This window comes from Zosterops lateralis (assembly GCF_965231275.1).
Source record: "Zosterops lateralis genome assembly, chromosome: Z".
Lineage (NCBI taxonomy): Eukaryota > Metazoa > Chordata > Aves > Passeriformes > Zosteropidae > Zosterops > Zosterops lateralis.
Genome location: NC_139800.1, coordinates 29,591,061 through 29,604,240, shown reverse-complemented (window position 1 = coordinate 29,604,240; position 13,180 = coordinate 29,591,061). Strand labels below are relative to the sequence as shown.

Genomic DNA, 13,180 nt, shown 5'->3' with positions numbered 1-13,180 from the left:
GCTGGGAGCGTGTGCTTGAAAGCTAGTTTTGGAGACCCTTTTCCTGGGAGTGTCTGATGAGTATGTGATATATGACACAGTGGCTCTAAGAATGTTTTTGTGTGTGGCTCACATGCTCATAGATACAGCCTCTTCTAAGAGGTGATAGCTGCTTGGTTCCAGTGTTGTTCCAGTAATGTACTTGCCAAAGAAGACTAACAAACTGCATATGGCAAATACCCTAGTACTAATGATACGTTCTTTCACTTTTTCTTATTTTGAGGCAAACAAGTCATAAATCAGTCTGTGAATGTTTTTGCATAAACGCAGTCATTGTATTGTTCTTAAACCAGATTACAGATGAAACAACTAATAGAATCATAGGATCTAGCACAATTCATGTTGTAAAAGACATTTAAGATTGAGTGCAACTATTACTGTAACACTAAGTCCATCACTAAACCATATCCCTGATTACAATGTCTGGGCTGACAACTCAACCAGCTTCCCAAGGAAGACTGTTCCAATCTTTAGCCACTTGTTCAGAGAAGAATTTTTTCCTAGTATCGATTCTAAACCTTCCCTTGCACAACTCAAGACACTTTACTCTTGCTCTGTTGAGAAGAGCCTGATCCCCCACCTGGCTACAACCTCCTGTCAGATAGTTGTAGACAGTGATAAGCTTCCTTTTCCCCAAGCTAAGCACCCCCAGCTCCCTCAACTGCTCCTCACAAGACTTGTGCTCCAGACCCTTCCCCAGCTCCATTGCCCTTCTCTGGACACACTCCAGCACTTTCGTGTCTTTCTTGTACTGAGGGGCCCAGAACAGAACACAGGATTTGAGGTGAGTCCTCACCAGTGCTGAGTACAGGGAACAATCCCTGCCCTGGTCCTGCTGGCCACACTATTGCTGGTATAGCCCAGGTGCCACTGGCCTTCTTGGCCACCTGGGCACACCCTGGCTCGTGTTCAGTCACTGTTACAGCACCCCCAGGTCTTTGTCCTGTGGGCAGCTTTCCAGCCACTCTGCCCCAGCCTGTGGCACTGCCTGGGGTTGTTGTGACCCAAGGACAGGACCCAGCCTTGTTGAACTGGGCCTTGTTGAACCTCGCACCATTGGCCTCAGCCCATGATCCAGCCTGTGCAGACCCCTCTGCTGAGCCTTCCTGCCCTCCAACAGGTCTACAATCAACAGGTGTAGCAGTCAACAATCGCACCTAACTTGGTATTGTCTGTGAATTTACCAAAGATACGTTCCAGCCCCTCATTGAAATCCTCAATAAAGATATCAGATAGGACTTGCCCAAGATTAATCCCTGGAGGACACCACTAGTGAGTGACCTGGTGATTCTAGACCTCTTAAGTATGGGTTTCACCTTGTTTCTCTTATGTGGCTGAAGAAAGAGCAAAATAACAGCATAGCCAAGATACTTACTTTAGCTCCTTTTTATTTTTTTTGTAAGCAGCTCCTCTTTTTTTCACTTTTCTGTCTCTCTGTCTAGCTTTCTTGGGTGTTTGTTTTGTTTCTTTTTGGTTTTTTTAAATGCATTTTCTTTTTTTTTTTTTTTGTTTTCTTGTTTTGGGTTTTTTTTGGGGGGGGGTGGATTTTGTTTGTTTGTTTAGGATTTTTTTGTAAGTCTGTTCATTTTTATTTTAGCAAGTGACAGAATAGAGTTTGCTTTCTTTAATTGCTTATATGGGTGAAGTCAGAGCAGGACTGTTTCAGGGTTAACGTATGCGAGGAATTCACAGCAGTTAGGACTAGGGTATTGGCAGAGTTTATGTTTCTTCAAGCAAGAAGTCAGTCTTAGTGGAAGGTGTTTCCTTTGTCTGCTTAGTATCTGTGGCATGATTTAAATTATTTCCATAGATTCTCAACAATATAGAGCTTTAATGTCCATAGACAGATAACATGGTGTGCTTTTCTCATCTAGCAAGACTATTTCCAGCTCAGCAGCATTTCAGCCATTGCCAGCACAAAATTTTTTTCTTGAGCCATTATTTGGAGGCACAAAGTTAAGAAGTTAGGCAATGTTTTAATGAGTTGTTTCTGCATCATGTATAAGAAAAGTTCTTATGATCTGCAGAAGTGACTAAGATGGCAGAAGTTTGTAGGCATTAAGACACCTGTCTACTTACAATTGGTATTTTAATTCATGATTTAGAATGGAACTGAAGCTGTATAGACATAAGGCTAGGCAAGGTTTTCTCCATACGGTTTTAAGATTCCATATGAACATAAGCCTGTCTGTAAGCAAAAAACCAGGAACATTTAAACAATTTTCTATATGAGAGAAAGATCCCAGTGATGTGATTTCACGGTGCTTTGCTATCATTGAATTGATTAATTCACTAAACAATTCAATCGATTCCTTCAGTTACCAAAAAATCCAGTCTGTTTTTCATGGTAACAGAGGAATTTTGTTGAAGTCTAAAATAGAATTACAATGTAGAATCAGATTGATAAATTAAATTGTTCTATATAGTCAAAATTCCACCTAGTACTGCAACTCATTTGTGCTTTTATAGTGATGTAGTTAAAATGCTTGCATGACGTCAGAAACCTGGTGTTTTAGCATGGGTGCTCACTTATCTTGGAACAACTGTTACTAAGGTATTCAGCAGTGGTAGACAAGCATTAAGGGTGTATTGTTATCCAGAGACCGGTAAGACTGAACTTTTGAACACTCAGCAAAGCTGTCCTTCAATTTCCTTAATCATGTGTTTGTATTTTGGATTTTTTAAGAATAAAAGCATAAAGAAATATGACACTTTTCCAGCAAGTCAACTATGAAAACATTTATCATGTTTAATCAATAAAGAGCAAACAAAATGTGGAACTTCTGCTTCTGCCAGTTGCCCTCATTGCTTTGGAAAATACATTTAATTCTCTTTAAAAGACATTGTTTTACCCAGAGGTATTTCTGAATTGATTTTGATGAAAGAGCTTATGAGAATTAATTTTATGCATTATTTTCTATTCTTTCTAGTAATGATTCAGCTGTCAGTTATGTTTTTGTAGCCAAGATTTTCCCATGAAATTCACTTTCTTTTTTAAGGAGGGGTCATGATTGAGGAAGTATTTGCACCTTTTCCTACAATCCCTAGTTGTAGTAACATTTTGAATACATTTTTTTTGTATTTCTTCTCTTGAATTTCCATGGTATTAGAAATGGAAATGGATGTAATTCAGGATTGTGGATGTGATCAAGTGTAGGAACAGAATGTCAGCATAATCTTCTGTTTTAATCTTTGCTTCCATGTATTCTTAGAGAAACACCATTGTTTGGTTGTTGGGGTTTTTTTTAATATAAGGTATATCCACTCGATTTCCTAAGGGGAAATATAGGAGGTTTCTATGGGAATTCCTTGAGACAAACCAGAGATGACCGTGAACTAAAATCCTATCTCTAAACAGTTTAAAACTTTGGAAAAAGTTGAACCAGAAGTCCTGTTTGGAGCATAGATGAACTCTCCTACCTTCATAATCCCTTTCTTCCAAAATTTTCTAAGTTATTGTTTGCTTAGTTATTTTTGTCAGTGTGGCTCCCTGCATCTGTTATGAGTTCTTTTTTTGTCCGTTTTCTGACAGCTCTTCCCGTCCGAGCTGAATTTGTGTTAGCAAGCATTTAAATGCACATTCAGGCATGGAAGAACAAGCTGATAAAAAAACCCAAAACCTGTTTACTTTTCTTTTTTTGTTGTGTCTAAAATTTGCCCCCAGGTATGCATTTTCTATAATTGTCTTGGAGCAGGAGCCATCTTGTGAGTACTGTGATAGCACCTAAAAGATTATTTTTGCTACTAAAGTAAACAGACTGCAGGGAAGCATTCCAGTGTTCAGATGTTTCATTCACCCAGTTGATCCTTTTGAGGATAATTGGTACACGTGCCTGTGCCCTGGTATTATCATCTGCTGTACTTCTGCTGAGGAGAATTCTTTTTTGTCTCTGCATTGGACACTCTGGAAAGCTGCACATCTGCGCTTTTACTGATCCTATTAATAGATACCACTAATCATGGGAAAATCTATCCTCTTACTTACTTGTGTAACTTATTTACTTACTTATTGTTAGATGTATTACCTGGTTTCATAGATAGTCTTTTAGAGATACTGGAAGAGCCATTTTTTATTATTTAATACAGCAGTTAAACAGCACTTAACCTAAAATAATACCAGCTCTTATTAAAGCTTCATACAGAGAATTTTTTTCCAAAGAGCTGTTGACCTCTCTATAGTTATTGTGATCTTCTGCCATGGAGAAACCCTATCTTTCTGCCCTGGTTCACTGTGAATGTTGTAATAGCGGCTGTTAAGATAGTACCTCACCCAGAATTATTTCTGTAAGGCAAGTACTGGTTCTCTGATGACAAGGCTAGTGTAACTTGGTGCTGAAATTGTTCTTTGTATTTTCACTGTCTTTGGTACCACACTCGAGATGTAACAAACGATCATCAGGAGAAAATACAAAAGGAATGGAACTATATCATTTAGGATTTACTAATGCTTTAGATGAATCTTTCAGCTTGGAACTACTAAGGTGGCTTGATGTAGAAGCTGATAGTTGTCTTGATAATTTCATTTAGTCCTTTTAAGGACTTGCATCTTCATGTTAGTTTTCACAAATAAGCCAAATATAGACCTATATATGATGTGATATCAGTGTTGGTACAGTTGTCAGTCAGTAGCACTGTCTGAAGGCTTGTTTTCCTTGTGGGTAAAGCTAAGGCAGACTTTGTGGAGAACCTTGATAGCACCTGAATGTCTCTTGGCTTGCTTTTCTCTATGTTACCAGCCCATCACCTGCATGCCTCCATTAACATATATCTTCAACTTGAAAGAAAAACCACTCAATCACCGTCTTTATTCTAGTCCTTATGTCCTTGAGCTAAAATACTAGAACTTTGCTTAAATGCCTAAGAAGGTAAAGAGGGAGAACAAACAACAAGCAAAGGGTCTTCTGGAAACCTTGGTGTTTATCAGGTTAGCTAAAGTCATGACTCTAAGAAACATGAAAGAAAGGGAATACTGAGGGCTTTCATTTTATGACTTGAATGAAAATGAATATTACCTTCAAGGGAGACAAAATGAGTGCAGTATTCCCAAGTGGTTGTATGTGCATTTAGAATAAGAGAAGAGGATGAGGTTTTACTTAAAAAAACTCCAAAAACCAGCAAACCCCCCCTTTTTTTTCTTTCAGCCTTTGCTTTGCCAGGTTTTGTGGTACATCCCTTCATTTACGGGGAGCTTGTAGAGGATAAGTGCAAATTCACGTATCAGGATCACAAAGTTTTTTAAATTCCTCTTTTCCCCAAGCAGACAGTCATAATTTTTCTGCTAGCCACCATGTTTAATATTTTGATAGAAGTCCTTGAAATGCATGAAAATAATGTGCCCCAGTGCCCCATTAAAAAACTGTTGCGTAAAATAAGTACCTTTGTGGTACCATTTTTTCCCCTTCTCTGCTGCCATTATTAGTTGTCAGTGTTGTTCTCTCTCTGCTTCTGCCCTTGAATGGAGTAAGGGAGTACTTGGTACCCACGACATTTCTCCGTACACCTTCACACATCAGCTAGCATGGTTGTGTACTAATGAAAAGATAGTTTTGTTCTTGAGTGAGCTGACTTTAGAGACAGTTCAGGGCTCCCCTGTAACTCCTGCATTTCAGAAGAATCAAAATAAAAATCATCTCTTCCTTGCAAGTATATTTCATACATCTTCATCTTTGTGATAGTGTTGGAATCATTATACAGCAGTTGGCTCTGATACGCTTGCACGGACACAAATTGAGTCCGACAGAACTGGTGTTTCATGGACTTTGCTGTCATTTGAAATGCTGGCATGAGGAGGGTAGCAATGAAAGGGGAGAGCTGGTGCCTTTAGCATTTTGCCTGTGAAGATTTCTTAGGCTTGTATTTTTTGATAGCAGTAGCTGATTCCAAAGATGGTTTTACAACAGAGATTCATAACATAGCATAGATTTCTACCAGCTGCTCATGTCTTTTCTTCCTTGAGTAAATTCTTTTGAGCATTTCCCTGTACTGAAAATGGGCTCTTTATGCCACCTAAAAACTGTAAGATCTATTTAGTGGAACAATAATTAGTATACTTTTTTTTCTGCCTTCTTGGTTTTCATCTTTACTGCATGGAAACCACTTGTGTGGTAATGAAGTAGAATGAAACTTAATAAGTAAGTGTACTTAGTAAGTTATTAACTTAACTTATGTGTTGCAGATCCTTCAGAAAGTGTAGCTGATTTCACATTATTTTGGTGCCAGTGTCAGGCTGCATAGGGATATCTCTAGTATTTCCTGTCTGAGGAGGAAAATATTTTTATATTCCTTAATTTCCCTTAGCGTGGCTTATTTGGACAAGGATAAGACACTTCTTTTTCAAGTCAGGTACTTGAGCTGTTGTACTACCAGTGTATAATACTCAGTTACACATTCTAATAGATGAGATGGATTGAACTGAGACCTCAGCCCTTTATTCATTGCCAGGTTTCTGTTTGTCTAGTAGGCATAATTCAGATATGTACAGGAAATCACAACAAGAATTTTAACCTTTGAAAGTTGCTGAACTATGCACTATGTTAATAATACGTTCTGAAGTAGATTTTGCGGTGTTATTCTTACCAGATGCCAGGGTATCAACTCCCTGTTTGCATGTGGATTTGTGGGTATCTAAGCTGCTTTGATTACCTTCTCGCAACATACATGCCACTGATTTCTTAAACCTCATCAACTATACTAGTTTCTTTGGTTCAGAAGATGCTGTTGTTCTAATGAAAGATTCAGGATGTGACAGTTGCTTGATTATGTGGTAATGGTACACTAAGGAATGTGTTGTAACACTGCTAACATATACTGTGTCTTGGATCTTCTTTTATATACACTAGCCTGAAATTAGTTATGTTTCTTTTGCTTTCTGCCTTATCCTTATGTCTTTTAAATTGTTTTGCCTTAAATTGTGAATGCATTAAAAAAAAAAAAAGAAAAAAAAAACTCTGGCCTATTTTGCTAATTGTATTTTTTATCTTTTCACAGGCTCTGAAAATACTTCATCTGAAATTTCAGACTGGACAGACTCGCAGTGTCTTCTAAGCCAGTGAGAACAAGGCTGCCAAAGCATGCTGGTGCCAAGCTGTCAGATGATGCACGTAGTCAGGCCAGTGGTGGTGCTCCTGTGCTTGCTACTCTATGCTGATGCTGAAAGTAAGCTTATTATTCACTTATGCTTAGGTCTTGGCCATCAGGAATAATTTTGTTTTCAGCTGGTGGTTGCCAAGACTCTCGGAATGAGTTTCTTTTTGAGTGATTCTTCAAAAACTTTGAGGTCCTCTCTAGATCACAACCAGTATTTGAAAAGGATTGTTTATGCAACTTCCTTACTGTTCTTCTTAATGCTCCTTTTCTTAAGCATGGAGTAGTTCATGGTAAGGTGGTGGAGACCACTGTCACAAAGTTACATAGTCAAAACAAAGACCAATCTTGCTTGCCAGACATTGGTCAAATACCTTAAAGATATCTGTCAGTCTTTGAATATTTCTGTCTTAACTTGGATAAAAAAAAAAACAAACAAAAACAAAAAACAAAAAAAAAGTCCCTCTCCCAATTAATATCCAGTCCAATTAAAATTCCTGTCCCTTTGTAAGTGCTGCAACAGCTGTTCTAATGTATTATTTCCGACAGCTGTCACAGAATACAGTATCCAAACAAATCAAGCAGAACTGACAACTTAGTGGCTGGCCTAAACATGTGACAATTCAGTGAGAAAAGGCACCTATATTTACTTATACTGAGGGGTAGCTGCTGGAGTTTGGTCAATTAGGTTATCTATTAATGGGAAGATAATATCTTCTTTTTAATTAGGAAATCATTAGGTGTACCTTGTTTACATGTGTTCCTTCTCCCAGCTGTCCTTTGGCTTCTTGCAGAAATAGTCTGCAAATGAGAAAAGCCATTTCCTTTCCTACCTGTTGATCTGCAGGTTTACTGAAAGCTGACTGTTAACACTGGCTACAAGCTGACTGCTAACATTCACTTCATTGAGGGCTGTTTTCCTACTTTTCCACTAGTTCCTGTCTCTATGCAGACACAGGAACAATCAATAATGTTGTTTCAGCTCTCAGTCTTAGAAGACTTCTGTAGTTTTTCACATGTCCATTAAATTAAGTATAAACACAGAGTAATAGAATCAGCTTTAGTAAGGCTGGATGAATCAGTTCTACAGAAATGCATACAGAAGAGTTCCTTATCACCCCACTTACCAATTGTACTCCAGGTATACTGTCACAGCAGTAAAGGAGGTGCAAAAATTTTTCTATTTCATGGTTAATAAGATTTCCTTAACTGCAGCTATGTGAAAGTGAAATAAATGGAGGAAAAAAAGGACAAAACATACATGCTTGTTGTGTACTGACAGCTGAGATTCTTTGGCCCTTTTCCAGTTAGATAATGACCAGCTGGGATGATTGTGTCTAAGGTGAAGCCAAGGACATTTTAACACTTTAGCAGCAAATAATTAGTTGGGAAGTGGGCCCATATGTTGGACAGTTTTGCAGTTGTAGTATTCCGCCTGTTTAAAAAGTTGTGAGAAGCACAAAGATCAGCTTTTTGTGACAGTTTCTCTCAAAATGATATTATGATTCTCAAGTATTTAATATGCACAAGCTTTTAAGTTGCTTAAATAATTATATACATATATACAAATGGTATACATTATATGGTATTAATTAAATTGTGTTATATATATATATGTTTATGTGACTCCACTTAATACTGTGTTTATACTGTGAGGTGTTAAATTAATGTTCTTCTATTTTACCAGTTTCTTTGAGGGTCACAGTGTAGTCACATTTTCATCTTCCACACATTCTTCTTCTTTATTTGGGAGACACACTGGATCTCCACAGACACTGTTGTTTTTTGCTCTGGGTGAGGTAGGACAGCATCTGTGATCCTTCTGCATGCAGACACACTGAAAGATGTGTCTTTGTCCACAATCAGCCTCCTTATCTGAAGAAAAGTTCCTGCTATGCTGGAGTTCCTCTGCCCTCTGCTCTTGCAGCTACTCTTGCTCCTGTTTTGTCTTGCTCTTTATAGAAGGGTCCCAGACATTACTTTGACCTAGTGCTTATCTTGAAATTCTTCACAATGAGTGGCAGTACCATGTTACTTCATTTTAATGGGGAGAAGGTGAGACAAAGGGTCCAAAAAAACCCTCTTTTTTTTTCTCTATCACTCTTTAAAAGTTATGCTTTCTCTTTTATTCACCATTATTTTCCTGTTACTAATATCAAGGCATTGAGAAGAGAAGGTATAAATAAACATTGACACTACATTGTATACTTTCTAGAGTAGTTGCAAATGGGTAAGGAACTCATGCTCTTCCAGTCTTACTGTCAAATCACTGTGAGTGAGATCCAAGTAGCATGCCAGCTTAATGCTACTGAACAGGTTTCCAAGTGGTAATCCTTAGTACTTTCCGGTTTACAAACAACTTTCACGGCTGAGGGGGGAGGGGGGGATGGGTAGATATACCTTTGTTTCTCTCCATCATTATGGAAGACCCCACACTCTGAAATGTGTTCGCGTGGGCTGATAAATGTACTGTGTCAACAAGTATGTGTGAAAAGTAGGTTTGGTTCTTTTAATCCAGAAATTAAATTTACGCTTGACTGAGAAAAATAAGCAATATTGAAAGGTTGCAAAACTAACTTTGCTGTTTTCACCTTTTGATATTAGTAATATGATGTGATACTTGTAAATACAAGAAGTGAAAAATCTCAAGAATTATGAGTATTTTTTAGATGTCTTCTTTTATGTTTGCTATTTGTTGGTTCAGGGCGCACTAAGAAGGAGTAAAGTACATTTTTGCTAAGGAAAGAAGGTACTTGTTCATTGGTCTTTTTTGAGGAACAGCAATCTGCTAGTCTACAGTGTTTTTAATTGGATGGGCTGTTCTCAGTAGTGTTGATGGCAATGTTTCACCATATCTAATGAGATATTAGTAATATAGCTTTGTTTGTCATAAGAAAAGTACTGAGATTTTTCAAGTTTATTTAAATGAACTGACAGAACAGTAACTATCCAGAACCATTATGCAGGTTCATCTGTTTAATAGCAAGATGCAGATATGTTTCAGAGACTCCTACCTAATATATTTATTTAAAAACTTTCAAACATGGTACATTATTAAATGTTTCTGACCTTGCCAAGGGTCGCTGAGCTCACTTAACCATTGAGCCTAAAAAAGTATAAGAAATATAAAATCCTTCTTGAAAGTGTTATTCCTGATCTTTCCTAGTATTTCAGTTTTTGAAAAATAAAAGTTAAGTTTGTATTAATAGAATCAAATATTTTTCTGCAGATAATCTGCATCCTGCTTTATTAGTAATTTCGGTTCTTGTGCATATTTTTCCTTTTCCACATTGAGAAAGGCCTGACCACCAGCATTTCAAAATTCTCTGCTGCATTCCACTAACTTTGTCTGTTTAGTGCTCTTCCTTCATTCTTGGTTACGTAGCTTCTGCTCTGACATTTTTCTTACTTCTTTGGAGATGCTATTTTAAAGAGAAGCAACAATTCTCTCTTCCTTCAGCAGAAGTGTTTGCAGCATACTGTTAAAAGGCAAACAAAAATACTTACTAAAACAATGCATTTGTTGTATATTGCTTCTATTTCCAATTGTTTGCAATGTGAATAATGCTTAGCTTGTTCTCTGGCTTCTAATGCATACTGTGACAGTTGCCATCTTGCAGATAACCACTCTACCGTCATAATCTCTAGGCCAGGACCAGTTCTGACAGGATGGTGATTACTTAGAACAGATGTTGGGGTAGTTGAGACAAATTCTTGTTTATTAGGATGTAAAGACAGCAATTTAGCATTGGTGAAACCTTATTTTCCTCTATATTTTTTCTTTTTTTCACTTCTTTTAAACTTTTGCTTTTCTAGGACATGTTTTTTTCCCTGCTGATACCACTCTTTCTCTTCAAAAACTTTTTATGTTCTTCAGCTAACTGAAACACATTCATGCAGTCCATAGTGAATTTTTTTTCTCTCTAAGCACTTGTCCATAAGACTGAACTACCCAACAAATCTTTCAGAGTAACTAAATTACAGAAAGCAGTTATGTTATAGTAAGTCTTACAAGTGGACATACGTGCGTCATAGTACAGTCATTGTTTCAGAAGAAGTTCATAAACACTACATGGGGCCATGAAACCCAATCTGGAAATTATTTACTTTTTTGTACGTGTACCTTTGATAATTAGGACTGATTTTTTTTCAGAGTAAATTAGATTTACATTCAAACTCTGACATCTTTGAACAGGTAATTTCAATTAATTGCTTTCAAGTATGGGCAGTGACAAGAAAAATTTAAAGATAAAATCTTTATGTTCTTTTTTGGTAACTTTTTACAGTATCTTTTGTCTTTGTATTAGTATGATAGCATGCACTGTGTAAGATACAGCCCTTTGGTTATCTTGCTCTTCTTTTTTTAAAGAATGGTGATGTATTCAAGAGAGTTGAACTATAAGCTGGGGATTTTTGGGGGGAGGGAAAAAGCTTCCAATTTTCTTTTATATTCTTTTTTTTTTTTCCCACAGGAATTTTGAAATGCTCTCTTCAGTACAACCCTAGGACATTTTTCAGTTGATTTGATGAAAATTAGTATATACTGTTGCAAGAGTAATTTTATATTGGACTTGTTAAATACAATATTACATCTGTCAAGTAAATCACCCATCACTTAAAGTTTTAGTTTTAGGGGAAAGTAGAACAGTTAGTCATACCAAACCATTCTAGATGCATTCATTTTGCTCTGCAGCAAAGTGAGTGAAGGCTTTGGAATAAATGTGATAGTTGAGATTAAGAGTCAGGGAAAATGAAAATATTATGCGATCATTCCAAGCATACTGACTTAGCTGCAGAAACTACAGGTAATAAAGCTCTTTACATGAGCCGCGGTTTATCCAACTCTTATTTTTCAAATCCTTACACTGATGCAAATTTGAATAATTTAGTTCCAGCAGTAGCCATAGCTAACATCATATCGGTTTAACCTGGTGTAAATTATCAAGTATTAACAGCAAAATTGTGACCTGCTTGAGGAATAAAATTTTTCAGTGTAAAGAATTTTAATGTGTTTTTTGTTATTTCTAAATCTGTACATAAGAAAACATTTTGAAATGTAATATGTAGAAAAGATTGCGTGTATTTTGTAAGGTGTAAATTCAGAATTAAATCATCAGGGTTTTGAATTTCAGAACAAACTGAAGAAAATTACAGAATGGTTCTTCTGTACATTTTTCTGTCTACATCTCTGCTGCACTGAAGATTGTTGCTATCTCTCTTTCAGAGCTGTTGTCACTTCAGATAGTTGTAAGCCCCTGTCTCCCTAAAGCAGAGCACTGAACAGAGCTGAGTTGCAAGCTTGGGAATCCGAAAAGCATTAAGCCCTGGCAGCTTTACCTTTATCTAACTACAGAGGCAGTAAAGTTCCCCAAGTTAAAAAAAAAAAAAAAAAAAAAAAGGCCTTTATCTTTTGTATTTTTTTGAGCATGTATAAAACCAGAGTCAGAAAATTCAGGGTGTCCAGTCTTCCCAGACACCAAAAAATCTATATATGGGAACTGTATTTTAATGGCCTTACAGAGTTGGACAAACCCACATAATTTAGATTAATGTTATCTGTTAACAGCAAGTGTTTTTGGAGAAACTACAGTATGGGTAGTTATCTCAGTGTGTTTAATTCCCTGCAGCATCAGTAATGACCACTGGCAGATAAAGGAATGTGAGTCATTAATATTCCTGTGTCAGAATTGGCAGTGAATTCCAGGATGTCTGCTAGATTGCTTAAGAACATGTCTGCATACTTCAAAAGTTTACTAGAGGTATATATCATTATCTCAGTATAGGAAGGCTCTTAGGAAAAAGAAAGAAGGAACAGTTCTACAGAAAATTTAGATTTTTTTTTTTTTTTAAGGTTACATTTGCACAGCACAACAACTGCTGTGGTGTTTTACAGTATTTGTACTCTCTCTGAAGCTTAACCCTCACTGGCTGAAATAGAGATAAAATGTTGAGTGGCAGCATCTGTTTCAGTAGTGAATTTCTGACATCTTCAGAAAATTATAAATATCTGAACATGTATAGAAAGGTCACCATTCACTTTTGTCCACCCTATCTTTCA

At 36.9% G+C, this 13,180-nt stretch overlaps 1 protein-coding gene across 1 annotated transcript in view; it reads left to right on the top strand.

The window, feature by feature from the left end:
• PTPRD (protein tyrosine phosphatase receptor type D) overlaps positions 1-13,180 on the top strand; it is a 366,236-nt gene that overhangs the window by 73,790 nt on the left and 279,266 nt on the right. The window contains exon 2 of the mRNA XM_083884531.1: positions 7,027-7,194. Within this exon, the coding sequence (XP_083740657.1) occupies positions 7,110-7,194 (85 nt within the window). The 5' untranslated portion in view covers positions 7,027-7,109. The remainder of the gene's footprint in view (positions 1-7,026; positions 7,195-13,180) is intronic.